At 37.5% G+C, this 21,138-nt stretch overlaps 1 protein-coding gene and 1 long non-coding RNA gene across 10 annotated transcripts in view; one reads left to right on the top strand and one right to left on the bottom strand.

Moving 5' to 3' along the window:
• Positions 1 to 6,615, bottom strand: part of UFL1 (UFM1 specific ligase 1) — a 33,517-nt gene extending 26,902 nt beyond the window's left edge. Inside the window, exons 1-5 of the mRNA XM_034962543.3 lie at positions 6,424 to 6,615; positions 5,083 to 5,228; positions 3,965 to 3,993; positions 2,976 to 3,073; positions 1,930 to 2,044 (exon numbers count right to left, since the gene is read on the bottom strand). Of these exons, the coding sequence (XP_034818434.1) occupies positions 1,930 to 2,044; positions 2,976 to 3,073; positions 3,965 to 3,993; positions 5,083 to 5,228; positions 6,424 to 6,500 (465 nt within the window). The 5' untranslated portion in view covers positions 6,501 to 6,615. The remainder of the gene's footprint in view (positions 1 to 1,929; positions 2,045 to 2,975; positions 3,074 to 3,964; positions 3,994 to 5,082; positions 5,229 to 6,423) is intronic.
• Positions 6,616 to 6,635: 20 nt separating this feature from the next.
• LOC112440110 (uncharacterized) overlaps positions 6,636 to 21,138 on the top strand; it is a 313,728-nt gene continuing 299,225 nt past the window's right edge. For 3 of the 9 annotated variants that reach the window (XR_004672079.1, XR_008625719.1, XR_010112478.1), the window contains exons 1-2: positions 6,642 to 6,733; positions 15,750 to 15,840. This is a non-coding gene — a long non-coding RNA (uncharacterized LOC112440110). Of the gene's footprint in view, positions 6,734 to 15,749; positions 15,841 to 17,608; positions 20,722 to 21,138 lie in introns of those variants that run through there. The other 6 variants (XR_008625720.1, XR_003028308.2, XR_004672076.1 and 3 more) reach the window with 5 other exon arrangements.

Below are 21,138 nucleotides of genomic sequence, written 5' to 3'. Positions count from 1 at the left end.
GATATATCAACTAAAGTGAAGATTCAGTGTCTAGCAAAGTTCACTATCTCATGGCAGAGCCAAGAAATGAGTCAAATTGCTTGCTTACATGTTAAAAGGTTGAGCTGTCATATTATCTCTTGTTAATGAGGGCTATTTCTGACATAAAAATGACTATCAGTATGATGATTATTTGATATGATGGTTTCTAGATATAGGCAGCCTCCAATATATAGAGAGCCAAGACATACAAATGGGTATTGGAGAAGACCCTTTCTGGAGCTTCTAATACTAAAAGAAGTATAAATGTTATTCTAGATTCTGCAACATAGGGAAACATAAGACCTCAAAAGCTTTCCTCTCTAATGCAAATTTATCCCTGTCCAGAAGATCTATGGCAGATAATCTGACTTCTTGGTAACCTTCTTTCAAGTTCAGCAGAGTATTTCTCCACAGCTATACTACGACTGGCATCAGGTACATCTGAAATAAGTCTGGACATATTTCACATTTTAAGATAAGTTAAATCTACTCAAGTCAGCTCAGCTCATTATTTTTATGATATAGAAAAATGTTTTTTCAAACAACTTAATGAGCTTTTAGAATACTGCTATATTCAGAATGGAACTGAAACATATTAAAAACTACGTTTCTAAAATGTATTCAGAAACAGTTTTATAAGAAATCATTTGGATTTGAGCTGGATACTTCAAAGAAGTATTTTAAAAATATATTTTTTGTCCTGTGATTAACATGTTTGCCCATGTAAAATATAATTTCAGCTCCTGAAATACTATATAAAACAGATCTACACTATAAATGGTATTTTAAATGGAATCAGGGAAGCTCATTTTCTTAATATGAGTAAGTAAATCTGCTTGTATTATACATTAATCTCATGCAATTACGGTTTGGCCAATTTTGCAAGTTGGAGTTTCTTAAAGTGATAGATACCTAAAGAGAGATTTGGCTTCTCCCTTGTTTCAGTAAATATAAAAAGAACTAGCATTATTTAGTTTCTCCATTGTGTTAAGATATTTCACTAGATTTCAATGAAGCCTATAAAAAAGACAATATTTCCTGTTTTACAGATACATAATGTGAAGCATAAAAGAGATGAAATGATTTTCCTAATGTCAAATAAGTGGTGCAGACAGTATTCAAATCAAGGTCTTTTAAAAATCTCAAAAGCTTATGTCCTTTCCACTCTACCAAATGAATTTCTATGATTCTAAAAAAACAAACAAAAAAACCCAGAAAAAAGTAAACAAGAAAATAGCCTATGTTTTCAGGCAGCATTGTTATCACACATAAGATATTTGAGTACTGACACAAATACCTAAAGTTAAGAGAATGTCAGATTCCTTGGTTCTTCTTCCTATCATACTGACAGTTTAGAAGAGGATAAATGGTGAAGTCAAAAGATGTTGGCACTACTGACAGTTGGAACAAAAAAATTCTTTGTTGGCGGGATGTCCTGTACATTGTAGGATGTTTAGCAGCATCCTTGACCTTTACTCACAAGATGCTAGTAGTACCCCCTATAAATTATCTTCATCAATTATTTCTTAAAATTTAACTGGGCAATCAGAAATTTAATTGTCTGGTTACAGTTTCTATATAGCTGGTATCAAAAGCATTAAATAAATCCATGCATTTATTGTACATTTGCTAATTGCATCAAAGCAGCCCTAGAACTTAGTCTATAAATTAGTTTTAGGGTGTCTCTCGGTTTAGGATGATTACAATCATTTTTAAAGCGCCTCCTCAGAACCATTAATGTACTAGAAGTACCACCCAAATATATTGGTACAACATATATCAAGTCAGACACCTGCAATAAATCAAATGATGGTGAGGAAGTCTCGTTTTTTTCCCCCCTTCCATTCAAAGTCTTCGTTTAAAATCCTTTGGTAAAAAGACACATTGTATTATTAGGAAAAAAAATACCTGTGTCAGAAAGTTCCCAGGAAGATCATAAGTTTTACACAGTTCTGATATGGTGACCTGACCACTTTCTTGCAATTTATCATTGACCTCTTCTGCCAACCGATCCAAATAATTCCTAATAGTGAAAACAAGAAAATAATAGAAAAAAGAATTAGGAATGTTTTTTCTGTTTCCTCATTTTATGTTTAATTTCCGTTGAAATGAAGTATGCCCCAAAAGTAATGAAATGTGTGTGTACATGAACACCACTCATCACTCATATTCTAAAAAATATTTTTTTCTCATTAGTGTAGCTAAATGTAAGATTAATCAAACAATACATTTTCTTTTTCTTTTTTTTTTTTTTTTTTTTGCATCAAGGTCTCACTCTGTCACCCAGGCTGGAGTGCAATGGCATGATTATGGCTCACTGTGGCCTTGACCTCCTGGGATCAAGCAATCCTCCTACCTCAGCCTCCTGAGTAGCTGGGACTACAGGTGCGAGCCACCACATTTGGCTAATTTTTTAATTAGCAAACTTAATTAGTGAAATGGGTTTTGCCATGTTGCCCAGGCTGGCATGCTGGGATTTTTTTAAGTGGAAATTTGTATTTGATTTTCATTAACATTTTTGGAACAAATTTGCTTTCAGAGTTAAGATTATACGGGAAGGAATGTAAAAGTTACGTTTTACGTTTTCTTATTAAGAAAAAAATAGAAGTTTATATTATTTCTAAGTATTTCATACATTAACACTGAATTTTTTTTTTTTTTTTTTTTAAATTTGAGACAGGATCTTTGCTATGTTACGTAGGCTGGTCTCAAATTCCTGGTCAAGCAATCCTCCAGCCTCAGCCTTCTGAGTAGCTGGGATTACAGGTACATGCCACCATATGTGGCTTAAACACTTACTTTTTAAGTGAAATAAACCTTATCATGAAAATCAACACTGTAAGAGTTATAAATGAAATGTCTAACTGGCCATAATTGGCCTAAATTTAAACACTATAAAAAAAAAGAAAGAAAATAAACAAAGTGCTCTTAAATTTGTACTTTATTGTACTTACTCATCTATCAGTTGTCCCAACACTAACTGAACATGCTTTTCTGATTTAATAATGTCACCAATTCTATTTTCAATATGAATCAGGTCCACATTAATTACCTGGAAAACAAATACAAAATCTATTAATGATAAGTTTGTATTGTTTCTTAAGCTTGAAATTATATACTTAGAACTATATTTTTAAAGAAATTGCCGGCCAGGCATGGTGGCTCATGCCTGGATTCCAGCACTGTGGGAGGATGAGGCGGGAGGATCCCTTCAGTTCAAGAGTTTGAGACCAGCCTGGGCAACATAGGGAGACTCCCATCTCAAAAAAAAAAAAAAAAAAGAAAGAAAGAAATTGCTTATTCTTAAATTTTCAATCAATCTGAAATAATACGAAAAGCATTGGCCAAATAAAAAATTAGAGGTGTATTGCTTATTTATTTTCAGTTCTGAAGAATTAAACTGTCACTTGCTAGTAAGTTTATATAAAGCAGTAAATTACATATTCATATAACAGATAGCATTTTACAGAAAATTCGCTGGCTTCTTGTTTATAGTGTACCTTGGTAATGACATATATATTTGTATATTTTGAAAATAGCTTCTACTTTTAAAAATATTTCTCTATTACTTTCATATACTAAAAACATATAAACATGAAACTGGTGACTTTTCTCCCAAAATGACATAAACTCTATACTTACATAAAATAACTATGAGTTCATTTGGTAAAAAGTTAAGAATAAGAAAGCCAACTGGGGAAGAGTTGGCCAACTCTTTAATAAGGCCAACTTATTAAATCATTTCAATAAATCCGAATTTATTAAATCATTTTAATGTATCAGAACTTATTAAATCAATTCAGTGTATCAGCGAGGCTTATATAACTATTTCTTTATAAACACTACACAAAATATGATACCAGCATTAGTGAATACTTGAACAAATTCACAGTATCAAAAAATTGAGAAAGTAAAGCAAAAATTTTATAAATTTAAAACCTACCTGTTGTAGATCAACAATGTTTACTCGACCTTTGAAGAAAAGACATTCATTTATTTTAAATGATCTATGCGTACATACCAACCCAAAGCTATAAATTCTAACATTTAAGTTTTGGTCAAAGTCCTGCATAGAACAGAGAGCCAGAATAATCAATGTCTTCAAATACACACCATTAGCTGATGGCTAAGTCTTCATGGCTGAAGCCATAAGCAATAACTTACTTTCAATTTTTTTTTTTTTTTAAATAACATCAGGCCAATTATGAGCACCAACTGGCACACAAATTGGCTCTATCTATGAAGGGTATTCATTTCCCTTCACAATTCAGAATTTATCTACTGTGATCAAAGAGATATTGACAACTAAATTAAGATGAACTTTTTTTCAATTATTTGATACTAAAAGGTAGGCTTCTACATATCAGCATAAGAAAATCTGTTAAGTAATTCAAATTATAGCTCATATTTTAAAGGTACTATGAAGGAAAATAGATAAATAAAAAAAGACAAAGACCAATGTTACACTCTGATAATATGAAGAGAGGCTTTCATAATTGCTTCTATTTTAATCAAATAGTATTCAAATATGCTTGGTAGTCTGTTCAAATTTTAAGAAGACAAAGGAAACCAACTTTGTGCGTGTTTTTAACAGCATTTCATACAATATGATTGGTGTAGCACCACACTGGATTGAGTTACCTAATTTGTAAGTACAAGTAAGCCTTAAAAAGAAATACAGCCTTGATTTTCAAAAATCTATAATCCTGTAAGATACTGTCCCACTTCACAATTACCACCTAATAAAAGGCAGCTGAATACCCTTCCCTGAGTCATGCAATAAATTAACGAATTGTAAAAAGAAACAATTAATTCACGTATAGTACACATAACTCAAAATGATAAAATATTTTAAGTGACAACATTTGAGTTCATTTAAATTATATGACCATGTTTGCATGAACCCAGTAAAAATATTAAGCCTGATTATCAAATTAACAATTGAAAACGATATCTTACAATCTATAATTTAGTATGCAATTACATGTTTACGGGTTTTGTTTGTTTGTTTTGCCCCTTCCAAAAATCCAAGAAAAAAAAAAACACTAAAGAATTACCTACCACCTCGGACATGTAGCTCATCTCTCATTTCTTTACTAATTTGGGCTGGAGTAATATATTCCTTTCCATCGAGTGTATGAACTACTTCTAGCTGTTTCTGAGCAATCAATTTATTAACAATCTCAATGCAGTTCCGCTCGGACAACCTGAGGGAAAGAAAAAAAGTTGTTTCAAAAGTCCACTTGAGACATTGGTGCTCAATAAAATTAATACAATGTATGAAAACAGGCTTTTAAAAAGTTTGTTTAGTCACTAACTTCTACATCACAATATCTGTATTTTTCACTAACTGATTCAGTAAGTTAAAAAAAAACCTTTCAGAGTAAGTAGGTTTACATATGCTTAAATCATTTATTTAATTGGTACACATCATCCCATCACAAATTTCAAGTCTGTTGTCTCTTACAGGCCTGCTTCCAGTCTTCAAATCTGAAGGGAAAATTGAAGACATTTATTTAGGTAGGAAAAAAGAAAAAACAAAACAAAACAAAACAAAAAATGCCCTAATTTCCAGTTTAATCAGAATTTTCTTTTAAAGTAAGTGCATAATTGCCTCACTTACACACATGGTCTGCAAGCAGGCAGGGGATGTGGCCTAGTGAAACCATAACTGCTACCCACGTTAGTTACCCATGCAGTTACGAGTTTGCTATTAGTGGTAGAAAATACAGCATAAGGGGATTGCTGTCTTCCGGCTCAAAAGGAATAAAACATCGCAGGTAGGAAGTAGTCAAAGAATAGAAAGGCTTCTATTAGCGTTATTTTAAAAAAGCAGAGTTAGGCTCCTCTGGACACATCCTCCAAAGGTTAGTGGGCTTGTAGAAAATGTCAGTGCCCTGAATAACAGATGGGGTCAGGGGTCTAGCCCTAGGTCTGTTACGAGAGATAAAAGGGCAAGAAGTTTTAAGGATCAACATACTATTTGCCAAGTACTGTACTGGGGGCGGGGGTTAGCCTCTCCTTTCGAGCTCATTCTAGATCAGGAAGTGTATAATAGCCAAGATGTCACAGTGATTTGGTGGTTGGTGGGTGAGGGAGGGTCAAAGAAATGCTCAATAAAGGCAGCTCGAAATCACCGGCCCCGTCCATGGTGGGGCGGAGCGCGCCAGCATTTCGCTGCAGCTGGGCTGGGGGGCTCCAGGGCGTCCTAGGCTGAGGACTTTCCCGCCGAGCCTTGGACTTGGAACTGCGATCCAGGCTCGGGGCAGAGGAAGGAGGAGAGAATGGTGACAAGCAGCGAGAAGACCCGGGGTGCAGGGCCGCGGGTCTAAAGTCCCAGATACAGGCGTGTCCGCCCACGGCCTAATTTGGGCTCCACAAAGGAGAGGGAGGGTCGGGCACCTCTGCGTGGCCTCGGCGAACTGCGCCCGCTGGAAGTCGGCCGCCAACCGCCTAATCTCTTCCCAGGCGTCCGCCATCACGGCCTGACTCGCAGTAGACGCGGAGGAACTGCAGACACGTCAGCCGACAGACGGTGGGAGAAGAGAGGCGGAACGGGCCGCGCAGAGGGACAAGAGGCTCCGCCCCCGACGCAGACACGCCAAACGCTTGCGCCCGAGGCGCGGGGGGCGGGCGGAAGTTCCGTGGTTGTACGGCGGCGCTGGGGTTTCCTCCCGGCGAGACTGGCGGGGCTGCGGCGGCTAGGAGAGTGGTGCGTAGGTGTTTCTGGGGAGGTCGTGGGCAGGATGCAGGGCTCAGTAAAGTTTAGTGTCAGAACTTTGTTTGCGCTACCCCTAATATTTCCGTAGAGTAATAGTTGTATTAACTACTTTTCTTTTTTCTTCTGTCCTCCATTTGTTTTGGGGGAGGGTGCGGAGGAATAAGCCTGTGTCTAAGATTGGCGCCTCTCTTCTCTAGCTGTTAACTCTGAGCATTCCCTTTTGTATAGGGTATCGTGTTAATTTTTACATGCACCCAGAGCAGTCTGCCTTTTGGGAGATACATGGGAGACCCTACCGAAAGTAATTACTTTTTTTTTGCAGAGTGAATAAATTTGCGTGTCATAAAGGCTGTATAATTGCTTTCGTGTCTAGAGTTCTAGAGTCTTTCGTATTTCTCTTATTGTAATGATTAGCTTCATCAAATAGTGAGGAATATAAACATAAGGTGCATGGCTATCAAGGAAACAGGGAAAGCAAAGAGAACATGTATCCTGCTTCCCTGTTGAGTAGATATTTACTCAGGTGTACCTTTCTCTTTCTTTTTTATATCTTTTTTATATCTTATTTATGAATGGAAAATAAATCATGGGACCCCCAAGTCACTAAGCTAAAGGGAAAAGTCAAACTGGGAACTGCTTAGGGAATCCTGCCTCCCATTCTATTCAAAGTCACCCCTCTGCTCACTGAGATAAATGCATGTCTGATTGCCTCATTTGGAGAGGCTCATAAGAGAATGCAACTGTCTCTTATCTACCTATGACTTGGAACTTCCTCCCCACTTGGAGTTGCCCCGCTTTTCCAGATCAGACCAATGTTTATCTTACATATATTGATTGCTGCCCCATGTCTCCCTAAAATGTGTAAAACCAAGCTGTGCCGCAGCCACCTTGGGCGCATGTTGTCAGGATCTGTGCCATGTCATGGATGCAAGTTCTTAACTTTGGCTAAATAAACTTTCTGAGTTGATTGTGACCTGTCTCAGATATTTGGAGTTCATGTATCTCACTCTTTACTATTTAAAAAATATTATTCCAGTTAGAAAGAATGAATAATATCAAGTATTTGATAGCACAACAGGGTGACTGTAGTTGTCAGAGGCGTTTGAACTAGAGCAACTCCATCTTGAATAGGGGCTGGGTAAAATAAGGCTGAAACCTACTGGGCTGCATTCCCAGGAGGTTAGTCACAGAGTGAGATAGAAGGTCCGCAGGCAGGAAAAACAAGTCATAAAGACCTTGCCGATAAAACAGGTTGCAGTAGTGAAGCCAACCAAAACCCACCAAAAACCAAGATGATGAATAGAGTGACCTCTGGTCGTCTTCACTGCTCATTATATGCTAATTGTAATTCATTATCATGTTAAAAGACACCCCCACCAGTGCCATGACAGTGTACAGATGCCATGGCAACGTCTGGAAGTTACCTTATATGGGTCTAAAAAGGGGAGGAACTCTCAGCCCTGGGAATTGCCTACACCTTTCCTTGGAAAACTTGTGAATAATCCACCCCTTGTTTAGCTGTAATCAAGAAATAACTATAGGTATCCTTAGACCAGCAGCTCAAGCCGTTGCTCTGCCTATGGAATAGCCATTCTTTTATTCCTTTGCTTTCTTTATAAACTTGCTTCACTTTATGGATTTGCTTTCAATTCTTTCTTGTATGAAATCCAAAAACCTTCTCTTGGGGTCTGGATTGAGACACCTTTCCGGAAGTACAGTCAATAATAATTCAATTGTACATTTTAAAAAACAAAGTACAAGTGTATTGTTTGTAACACAAAGGAAATGCTTGAGGTAATGGATACCACATTTACCCTGATGTGATAATTACATGCTGTATGCCTGCATCAAAATATTTCATGTACTCCATAAATATATACACCTACTATGTACCTACAAAAATTAAAAACTGAAAAATAAAAATATTCCTTTTAATCATATATTGATAGAGTTGGTAAAGGGGAGCTATTTCAATTTCTTTTCCATCTAAGCACATTACTGTGGGCAACTCAAATCCAATGCCATAAACGTATTTGTCTATTAAATTCCCCAGCTTTATTTAAAAGACAGGAACTCAGTCATAAAACCTTCCACTAAGTACTGCTAGAAAATGACAATGGCTACCTGATTATGGACCAAGAGGGAAAACACCAGAAGTCAAAAAGGTAGTTGGAAGGTGGTAGGTAGTGTGGTTCCAGAGAGCATCAAGCTTCAAAACAAGCAGAAACATTCATTCCTAAAACACATATTTATTAATTCTCTATCAGATGCCATGGAGCACAGTGGTGGATAAGGAAGACATGGTCTGGCCGTAACAATTTTGAAATCTAATGAAGCAGATTAAAAAGATAAGTACTTACAATAAAAGTGTGAAAATTCTAACAATAGGGGAAGTTTAGGGCAGTATGTGATCACTTGGCAGCCAAACTTCTCGCTTCCTATGTAAGACTCTCACAGTCAGACTGGAGCTGCACATCTCTGCCGCTGCACAACACATGGAGAATAGTCTGCTGTATCCTAGCCTTGCCAAGCCCTTTCAGGACCCCATGTCTTTACTGGAATGCCTGTCCACTTCCCCACGCCCCCGACCCTCATCCCTGCATATTATTTTGTAACATATTTCTTCATGGTATTCCAGCTTTAAAGTCTTCAATGAAACCTTTTAAACTCCTACAGAGTTATTCTATATGTTGTGTTTCCACATTTCTTTATTTAAATGCCTCTAATAGCAAGAAAAGTTATATTGTAGTTTATTAACTTATTTACTGCATCTCTCAATATCCTGAGCTCCTAAAGGAACTCCTGAAAGTTCCTCAGCACTTAGCATGACAGCTAGTACATAGTACTTGCTGTATTCTATAAATGTCCTTTATGTGAGTAAGTCAGTGTAAATGTTTTGGTGCAGCATTATACTTTGGTAAAATAGTACTATGTTAATGTTACTAACATTTACATTTATTCCTAAGAAAGGAAACCATAAGAATAATTCATGGTTATATTTTCTAGAGACTAGGCTTGTTTCGTCCAGTATGGTACTCAATAGCCATATAAAGCTATTTACATTTAAATTAATTAAGATTAAATAAAATTGATAATGTGGTCCTTCAGTTGCACTAGCCACATTTCAGATTCTCAGTAGTCACATGTGCCTCATGGCTATCATATGGGATAGTTTAGAAAAACATCTTCGTCTTCACAGAAAGTTTTATTGTACAGCTCTGGTCTAGACCTTTGATGGGATGCACATTTGTTCAGACTCTGAGATCATATAACTTAAATATCTCCACCTAGCAACCATATACTCTAACTACATTTTCAGTTATTTTGAATGGGTAATAAGCATTTGAATGGAGGATATTTCAGTGTTGGCTGATATCTGATATTAAGTAGAGCTTTAATCAATACAGTGCATGCCTAGAACAATGGTAAGAATCCCAAGTGGCTATTTAATAACAGATGAGAGATTCTTTTGAAGAGCAAGCTTTGTGTAGACTTGGGAAATAGAATTTCCATTCTCTACAAAATATTGTAATAGTTGTGTTTGTGTCTACAAACAAGTTGAATTTTGATAGGTAGATGATGGGGGAGGATTGATGGTGTCTTCAGCTGCACTCTGTACATGATTTGTGACACTATCCTTAGACTCACTTTAAAATATGAAGGGCAATAAAATATTGCCACATTTATAATTTGAATTGATGGCTACCCTGATAGCATATCAAGTGTGATCTGGTAAAGTTCCTCCATGATAAATTTAAAAAAAATAAAATTTGAAGCATTTTTTCCTTGTCTGTCAAGAAAATACCACTGTAAACTTTGAAATACTTTTCCTGGTTCAACTAGGAAAATAAAACTAAGTAACTACAATTGGGTATTGTCAAGCAAATCAGTAGTCACTGTTTGTCACATAGGGAAATTACCAAGACATAGTGTTAATTGTGTCACTGACATTATCCTATTGTAATAAAGGATTTAAAAATTATTTTAATCCCATAATCAAAAATGGTAGTGAACATCCAAACATAGCAAATATTAGTGCCTTAGGAAAACACTATGATTCATGAGTAGAAGGAGAGGAAAAAGACCACTGAAAAAGAGGAAAGTAATTAGAGCAGCAAAAAATTATAGACAAAGGATAGTTAACAATAACTCTACAGAGTTAAGGACAAGGAAAATAATGCAGAACCACTGGCTATTACAGCAAAAAGGCTATGCCTTTTACTTTATTTATTTATTTATTTATTTATTTTTAAAAATAGAGATGAGATCTTGCTCTGTTGCCCAGGCTGGTTTCAAACTCCTGGCCTCAAGTGATTCTCCCACCTTGGCCTCCTTAAGTTCTGAGATTATAGGTGTGAGCCATCGTGCCCAGCCAGGCTGTGACTTTTAACAGGGGATTGTTTCTTTTTTTCCTGCCATGGTTGCAATAGAAGTCAGATTGTAAGAGCATAAAGAAGCCATATTAGTGTGGAGACAAAAGTGACTCCACCTTAAATGCTAATCTGCTATAATGATTTTTGAGTATCCTCAGTCCCATGAATGCCTCCTGATTCCTACTTTATTTACTGTCCCTAGAGAAAGAACATGTCAACCTTGATGTTATCCCACAGTTTACAGACTATGATGAATATATAGCATTGTTGCCTCTTCTGGAGGATTGCCTTTAATTATCTTGCATAGAGAGCACTTATACCCTTTCACTGTAGTATATAAGCTCTGGGTTGGGAGGTAACAGGTTTAGAGATCTACCTGTCTTGCTGCTGCCCAAGACCACACTTCCGTCTGTAAGTTACCTCCATTACTGACAAACTGGATTTTTCTACCTCATTCTTTGATTTCTCAGCTTCTCTGGCATTTGGGGGGAACTTTGCATATATGGTGGCCGTTTCACAGAACAGTCAGCATTCTCCAGAGTAACAGAGAGATTATAGTAATTGGCCCATGTGATTATGGAGGCTGAGAAGTCCCATGATCTGCAAGCTGGAGAACCATAGAAGTTGGTGGTGTAGTTCAGTTTGAGTTTGAAGGTCTGTGAACCAGGAGTGCTGATGTCCGAGAGGAGGAGAAGATGGCTGTTCCAACTCAAGCAGAAAGCTAATTCACTGTTCTCTGCCTCTTTGTTTCATTCAAGCCCTCAAGGGATGGTATAATGCCTACCCAAATGGGTGAGAGCATCTTTTTTACTCAGTCTACCAATTCAGATACAAGTCTCTTCTGTAAACACCTTCACAGACATACCCAGAAATAATGTTTTACCAGATATTTGGGCATCCTTTAGCCCAGTCAAACTGACACATAAAATTAACAGTCACAGAAGGACTACCTCGTTAGCAGCTAAGAACAATGGGACTTAGAACAAAGACCTCATCAGGTATTAAATTGGAAGAAGATACATTAATGAAAAGAAATGTTATGGTACTGTTGAAGATGGAGGCAGCAAGACCCTCCGAGGCTATAGAAAAAATAGCATAATAAATCCAGAAAGGCTCTTCAAGATATCTATGTTAGTGTTCTACCTAACACAGCAATAATTTCTTTGCAAAGCCCCTGGCAGATTATTTAGTTTTGCTTGGATCCTTAAGGTGATGAAGTGTTCCCTTTTTAGCAAGGTAAATGAATCTGTTTTTGGACAGATGTAACTCTTAGAAATTTCTTCCTTGTACTGCTAAAGCGAGGTCTGTTTCCCTGTAGCTTCCATATGGTTTCCTTAAGTGATAAACAGACTGACTGTAATATATCTTTCCTATGATAGCCCTCCAAATATCTGAAGTATGTCCCTCCTACCTGTTTTCTTTTTTTAAGTTAAGCATCCCAGATACTTCAATTTATATCTCCTCACAAGATTGCCAGACCTCTTAATATTTTGGCTGCCCAATCAGAATAAAGTTGTTGAACTCTAGTTTGCCAGTGTCAATTTTAAAAAGTAATGTCCAGAAGGAATTTTGTATTTTGCATGTAGTCTGACTGGAACAGATAAGAGACAGTGAAATTAATTTTGTTAGATATTTTACACTTGTTAATTGGACTCTTGGCCTAAACTGAACTGTAATGAATGTACCTGTCTGGTATTTATCTAAATTGCCATCAAACCAGGTTTAGTCTATTCTGTAGCTGAAAAAATTAATTTTATTTGATAAATTTTACCTTGTTCGTTTTGATCCATTCATTCATTTATTCATTCATTGTTTCAACAAATACTTTTTGAGGTCAGCATTGTGGCAGTCTTCGTTATGCCCTGAGATTACCAGAAAGTACAGGTTATTCCACTTAGTTGAACAACTTGAGATCATTTTAAAACGTAAATCTAATATTCAACATTGTTATTTTTACATCACCTGTCATCTATAAATTTCATAAACATGATTATATCTTTATTCAGTTAATAACAAGATTAAAAAATCAAGGACATATTATTGTGATAAGCTGGTGATTTTGAATCATCAGGATTCTAGATTTAAAAGTTTTTGGAGACAGAACATTTAACGGTGTGATTTATTTATTTTATAGAAGAGAGTTAATATATAACTTAGAGTTTGATTGTCTTAAATACCGTATTTCTCTTTTTGTCCCAGGGGAAGATCACAGAATGCTGCCTTGCTTGTGGAATTATAGAATTCAAATCTATCAGTTTTATAGGGAGTAATTTTTCAAGACTTACTCTTAAGGAATTCATACTGATTCCTAATAATCATCATTTTCTTAACCTAAATCCTACAAAGCCATTCATTTAATCATTTGTTTTAGAATGTTTCCTGCTTTCCTGTATGTTTCTTTTTCTTCTTACTTTAAAGCAAGGTTTAAACATCCCTTTTGATATTTTTAGGGGTGTAGGGAGCAAGGTTATTCTCACTGTGACCTTTGCCCTGCAGCAGTAAAGCAATAACTAGCATCATTTCTGCTTTGTATTGTTTTATCATTTCTACATCATGTTTGTAGGCTGACGAATGAAGTCAAATGCTTATAAATGCTTTGTAAACTATAAAATTCTCCATTTATATATATTTCTGCCCCACTTATTTCTCATTAATGTTACTTGTGATTATATTGTCAGAATTCCTTAGAGCCACATTTTTGTGAATATTGTGCTGCAAATATATTTATTTGTTTGTAAGCACTAAGTATTCTTTTGTTCCCAAGAAAACAAATTCTATATGAGTCTTTTCTGGTTCTGTTTTTCTTTTGTTTCAGTCTCTTCACAATATTGTATTTAGAGCCAGATTTATCAGCCCCAGGCATCTCTTGCTTTCCTGTGTCTACTTCTTCACAGTATAACTCTCAGGCAAAATGACAAAAAGGCAAATTCACAAAGGAACCAGTAAGTGTTCTTGTCAGTGCTTGGGTTCCATTCTCAAATAAGCTGAAAATTCTTCTATTTCATCAACAGAATGTGATTTAAAGGGATATATTGCCAGCTTGTATCACTGCTAAACAGTGGTGTGTCACTGTAGAGCAAATAGTCACAAGAATACATTCTCAGGAAATATACAGTTATATCTATGCTTTCTGCCAAGCAAGGAGAAACGCAGACTGGCTCAAATGTCCAGAAACGACTTGCATCCTTCTTTATTTCTTACACCTTTTCTTTTCTTCATCTCCTATTTCTTCTTTCCCCATGTCCTCCTCCTGCTTTCACAATTTCCTTCTCCTCCTTATTCTCCTTCTCTTTCACCTCCCCGTCTTCTTCCTTACGCATTAATTATGCCAGTAAGATGATATCTTGTAAAGAAATGGAATACTTTTAGCAGATGCCACACTATAGCCACAGCAGTGACATCTGGAATTTGTCAAGAGCCACAGTTGGCATCCCTAAAATTCACCTGCCTGGATTCTGTTCTGAGAAGATTGTGTCTGCAAGAAAGTCTGGCCAAGTTCCTAAAAGAGGCAAAATCAAGGATAGATGGCATCTATCCTAGTTCATGTGAAGGTTAAAAGCGTCTTCAGGTACTTAGATACATAGATATACAGGCTCTGTTATTACAAACTTTCAAGGCAATTCTTATGCTCTTATGTATTTATTTGCTTTTTGAATCATAAAACTTATGCTTATATTTTAAGCAGATGGACTTTGTTTATGAAGAAGCGATTATTGCTGATATTATTACACATCAGAGTAGTTATATTTCTATGTAATTTTTTGCATGGAGTAGGCATTTGTGGTCTTGCTCTACATCTGTTTGATCATAGCAATTCCAATTGATTTCACAGGGTCAGCAAATACACAGCACGTAAGCTAACACTCTTCCTTCTTGTACCCACAGTAGACCACTAATCAATTATGGCGTTTGTCTTGCTAAGCCAGGAAACAGCTTCAGAATCCTTCTCAAACAATGTTTCAGACAGCTGCTATTAATATGTCAGAGTTGGCACTTGATGAGAAATACAGTTGCCATTCCAGATTAAGGCCAACACCCCCCACTGCCCCAAAAAACAGCCTCATAAAAAGACCTCTGAGCAGTGGCATCAGAAATCTAAGGGTCACTGATGGAGTATGACAGGAATCTAAGACAGAGAGAGATCCTAATTTCCCAGGAGCCCATAATGCAGAGTGGATAATTCTGGTTTGGACTTAAGGTAGATGCAGGATGGAAGTGAAAAAGAAAACATTGGGACTGGGTCCTTAGATCTATAAATTGTTTATTTGGGTAGCCATTACTCAGATTTCTCTCATTCTATAGAGTGGTTTTTTAAAGTTTCACAGTGGTACCTAATTGTGACAATACGGGTCTTTCCTATGATTAGTGACCCAATAGAATAGTGAAAAGGAAAGTATTTGTTTTTGTACAACATAGAGGCATGAGTGCCTTCTTTTAACCCATTGATTCCCACACTTTGATCTTGAGAAACTTACGGTCTTAAACCTTCTGAAGACCTCCCAAAGGGCTTTTGTTTATATGGCTATATCTTTCAAGATTTATCATATTTAAATTAAAATGGAAAAATGTTAAAATAGTTATTGAAAATGAAAATAGTAAATGCCTGCTTACTTAAATAATATTTAATCTCACAGATCCCCTGAAAGATTTTGGAGAATTTCCTGATTGGCACTTTGAAAACTGCTGCTGTAACCAATTCTGTGATGACTGCTGACTTGATGTAAGGTGAATGCAGAAAGTCTCTTGCTAGGACTCTCCCTGGCATTGCCTCATTCACAAAAATTTCAGACACTATATATATCAATTCAGATAATTCATTCGGTTAAATGTTTATTAAATATATTTTCAGATTGTTTATTGATATATAACTAATTATTCTATCAAGGACACATAAAATAATTAGGTATAGAAAAATATAAGAAAGAAAAGGAAATCAAGATTAGGAAAAAATAACAATGCAGATATTCAGACCATATAGTCCTATAAAGTTGTCTCATTATTTTGCTAATGTGTTTACTGAGCACCTGTTCTAGACATAGGAAATGCATGGATGACTACAATTGCCCCAGTTGTTATCTCATTGAGGTTACATTATACTGTACTTGTAAAATATGCACCCCCACTCATGGCTTTAGGCAAAACAAATGAACAAAAACAAAAACCAACCAAACAAATATATCAGTTAAAAGATCATTGACCAAAATGTTAAATGGAGTACTCTGAGGAAGCAAAGAGTTTTGGAGATATGCAAAATAATTTTCTTATAGTACATTTCCTAATTGACTTTATAAAGCTGTTTCTTATAGTCTTCATTAATGAAAGTTAAAGAGGCATGAGAACAAAGTGCTGCTGAGAATATTATATCAATTAATTTTTGTGAAAACAAAAGTATAATCCATTTGTTGCCAATATTATCAGACTGTGATTCTAAAGTGAAACTACCTTTCTTTTTTACGTCCATGTTTTCATAGTATAAGCCCCTCCTGGTCCATTAAAAATGTAGTACTGCCAACCTAAAGTTAGTACCAGGGCTTCACCTTATACCAAGAGAGCTGAGAAATGTTGGGGAGCACAGATCATTTGATGAGTAGTAAATACCTGATATAGCTGGTAGTTTGAAGTAGTAGCTCCTTAGATGATTTTGTTTTCCAGAAGGGGGAAGAATGTTATGTGTTATAGATGGAATTCTGTCCTTCCAAATGTATACGCTGAAGTCCTAACTCCCTGTACCTTAAAATGTGACTGTATTTGTAGATAGCGTTTTTAAACAGTAAGTAGGTTAAAATGAGGTCATTAGGGTACTCTAATCCAATATGCCTGTTGTCCTTATAAAAAGGTGTGCTTAAGACACAGACACCTACAGAAGGAAGACCATGTGAAAATACAGGGAGAAGAAAGCTATCTGTAAGCCAAGAAGTGAGTAAGGCCTCAGAAGAAAGCAAAGCCTGCCAACACCTGGATCTTGGATTCTGGCCTCCAGAATCATAAGAAAATACGTTTCTGTTGTTTAAGCTACTTGGTCTGTGGTACTTGGTTACAGTAGCCCTAGCAAACTCATATGATTCTTTGATGAGGGGAAAGAACTGTTGAAAGGTGAGCAATCAAAGATACAAGGAAAAGGAAAAGGGAGGTGGAGGAGTGGCAGGGATCAGAGTGAGAAAATATCAGAGGGGGCAGAAAAGTATGGGGCAAAGTCATAGATAGGTGGTGTGTGTATTAGTCGATTCTTGCATTGATATAAAGAACTGCTTGAGACTGAGTAATTTATAAAGAAAAGAGATTTAATTGGTCAGAGTTTTGCAGGCTGTACAGAAAGCATGGCTTGAGAGGCCTCAGGAAACTTACAAGCATGACAGAGGTGAAGAGGAAGGAGGCACGTCTCACATGGCTGAAGCAGGGGGAAGAAAGAGGGAAAGGGGAGGTGCTACGGACTTTTAAACAACCAGGTCTTTTGAGAACTTACTACCACAAGAGTATAAAGGGGGAAATCTTCCTCCATGATCCAGTCACCTCCCACCAGGCCCCACCTCCAACACTGGGGATTACAATTCAACATGAGATTTGGGTGGGGACAAAAATCCAAACCATATTATTCCACCCCGGCCCCTCCCAAATCCCTTGTCCTTCTCACGTTGCAAAATACAATCCTCCCTTCTCAACAGTCCCCTAAGTCTTAATTCATTTCAGCATTAACTCAAAAGTCCACAATCCAAAGTCTCATCTGAGACAAGGCATTCCCTTCTGTCTATGATCCTGTAAAATTGAAAGTGAGTTAGTTACTTCCAGGATACAATGGGAGTACAGGCATTGGGTATATACACCCACTCCAAGAGGGAGAAATCAGCCAAAACGAAGGCACTACAGGCCCCATGCAAGTCCAATACCCAGAAGGGCAGTCATTAAATCTTAAAGCTCTGAAATAATCTCCTTTGGCTCCATATCTCACATCCAGGCCACACTGATACAAGGGGTGGACTCCCAAGGCCTTGGACATCTCCACCTCTGTGGCTTTGCTGGGTACAGTCCCCTCAGCTGCTTTTACAGGATGGTGTTGAGTGCCTGTGGCTTTTCCAGGCACATAGTACAAGCTGTTGGTGGATATACCATTCTGGGGTCTGGAGGACGGTGGCCCTCTTCTCAGCTCCACTAGGCAGTGCCCAGTGGAGACTTTTGTGTGGGGCCTCCAACTCTACATTTCTCCTCTGCACTGCTGTAGTAGAGATTCTCCATGAGGGTTCCATCCAGGCAGCAGACTTCTGCCTGGATATTGAGGTGTTTTCATATATTCTCTGAAATCTGGGCAGAGGCTCCAAAGCCTTAACTCTTACCCTCTGTGCACCCACAGGCTTAGCACCACATGGAAGCCACCAAGGCTTACAGCTTGCACCCTCTGAAGCAGCAGCCTGATCCATATCTGGGGCCCTTTTAGCCATGACTGGAGCTGGAGTGGCTGGGACACAGGGAGAAGTCTCCCAAGATTGCTCAGGGCAGCAAGGCCATGGCCTGGTCTACAAAACCATTCTTTGTTCCTAGGCCTCTGGGCATGTGATGGGAGGGGCTGCCATTAAGCTCTCTGAAATGCCTTCCAGGCATTTTCCCCATTGTCTTGGCTACTAACATTAGGCTCCTCTTTACTTTTGCAAATTTCTGCAGCCAGCTTGAATTACTCCCCTGAAAATGGGTTTTTGTTTTCTACCACTTGGTCACATTACAAATTTTCAAAACGTTTATGCTCTATTTCCCTTTTAAATATATGTTCCAATTTCAGACCATCTCTTTGCTCATGAATATAAGCATATGCAGTTAGAAGCAGCCAGGATACTTCTTGAACACTTTACTGCTTAGAAATTTCTTCCACCAGATACCCTAAATCATCTCTCTCAAGTTCAAAGTTCCACAGATCCCTACAGCAGGGGCAAAATGCCACCAGTCTTTGCCACAGCATAGCAAAAGTAACCTTTACTCCAGTTCCCGATAAATTTCTTATCTCCATCTGACACTACCTCAGCCTGGACTTCATTGGTAACAACAATTTAACAAGTCTCTAGGAAGTTCGAAACTTTCCCTCATCTTCTTGTCTTCTTCTGAGCCCTTCAGATTGTTCCAACATCTGCCCATTACCCAGTTCCAAAATCGCTTCCACATTTTCGGGTATCTTTGTAGCAATGCCCCACTTCTCTGGTACCAATATTCAGTATTAGTCCATTCTTGCTATAAAGAACTACCTGAGACTGACTAATTTATAAAGAAAAGAGATTTAATTGGCTCAGAGTTCTGCAGGCTGTACTGGAAGCATGGCTTGGGAGGCCTCAGGAAATTCACAAGCATGGCAGAAGGTGAAGAGGAAGGAGGCACGTCTCACATGGCTGAAGCAGGGGGAAGAGAGAGGGAAGTGTGAGGTGCTACAGACTTTTAAACAACCAGATCTTGTGAGAACTCACTCACTATCATGAGAATAGCAAGGGGAAAATCTAGCCCCATGATCAAATCACCTCCCACCAGGCCCCACCTCCAACACTGGGGATTGCAATTTCACATGAGATTTGGGTGGGGATATGAATCCAAACCATATCAATGTGGTGGGCCAAACAATAGCACCAGGCTGAGCATGGTGGCTCATGCCTGTAATCACAGTACTTTCGGTGGCCAAGGTGAGTGGATTGCTTGAACTCAGGAGTTTGAGACTAGCCTCAGCAACATGGTGAATCCTGTCTCTACAAAAAGTACAAATATTAGTGAAGTGTGGTGTTGTATGCCTGTAGCCCCAGCTACTTGGGAGGCTGAGGTGGGAGGATGGCTTGAGCCCAGGTGGCAGAGGTTGCAGTGAGCCAAGATTGTCCCATGCACTCCAGCCTGGATGACGGAGCCAGATCCTGTCTCAAAAAGAAAAAAAGCACCAAAAGACCTCCATGTCAAATTCTCAAAACTTGTGATTTTTACCTTATAGTATAAAGGATGGGATAAAGTCAAGGCTCTGAGAGGAAATGTTTATCCTGGATTATCTGAGTCAGTCCTAAATACAATCACATGTATCCTTATAAGAAAGGAGAGACAGTTGTGAGACAGACACACAGAGGACACATACACAGAAGAGGAGAAGGTGATATGATGTTGCCTCAAGCCAGAGAACACTGGGCACCCCCAGAAGCGGAAAGAGGCAAGGAAAGAAGAAATTTCTGTTGTTTTAAGCCACCAAGTTTGTGGTCATTTGTTAACAGCAGCCACAGAGAACTAATATAGATGGATTGAGCTTGGATATCAGAAAATAAATTTCTTCCTTTCAGACATGGGGTAGAAAAGTAAGGATGTTCATACACTGATTATCTTGGTGGAGGTGGTGGTGGTGATATTGTAGGTAAAGTAATTACAGACTATTCATTTTGTATGTAATAATGCATCAAGAACTTTTCTGATTTTTTATTTGTTAGAAAACTCAGAGTTTAGACCAAATCCCAAATATAATAGAAAACTTTGAGTTTTTAAAAAAACTTTTGACCATTTATACCAACCAACTGTAAAGCTTCTTCTTTTATATCTTTCAGCATTTAGTTATAAATAATGAATCAGGAAACAAAGGGCCAATAATGACATAATGAACTCCTTAAGGTATGCATAATGTTTCATAAGTTAAGTTAGAAATTTCCAATTGCTTTTTCTGAAATGGAAACAACTGTATAACAAGATTTCTTCTTTGAAATACTGTAAAAGTATAATGTTCTAGATTGTTATATACTGCAACATATTAAAGCCTAATGGATTTTCCTCATGAAAATCTGTAATACTGCTATGATTGAATACTTCTTCAGAACTTGGTAAACGTTGCTTTTTTAAAATCTTGTATTTGTCATAGTACTTATTCTGGCAGGTGGGGGGACATTTGGGTGATACTTGTTAACAGAAGGATGAATTAGTTTTGCAGCATGAATTGGCATTCCATAAAATTCATTCACAAAATAATTGCTTACTGGGGATTTTCATCATTATAACTGAGAAAGAGGAGGCACATCTGTGCTCTTTTGCAAT

Source organism: Pan paniscus, chromosome 5 (genome assembly GCF_029289425.2).
Source record: "Pan paniscus chromosome 5, NHGRI_mPanPan1-v2.0_pri, whole genome shotgun sequence".
Classification (NCBI taxonomy): domain Eukaryota; kingdom Metazoa; phylum Chordata; class Mammalia; order Primates; family Hominidae; genus Pan; species Pan paniscus.
This window is presented reverse-complemented; position numbering and strand designations above follow the sequence as displayed.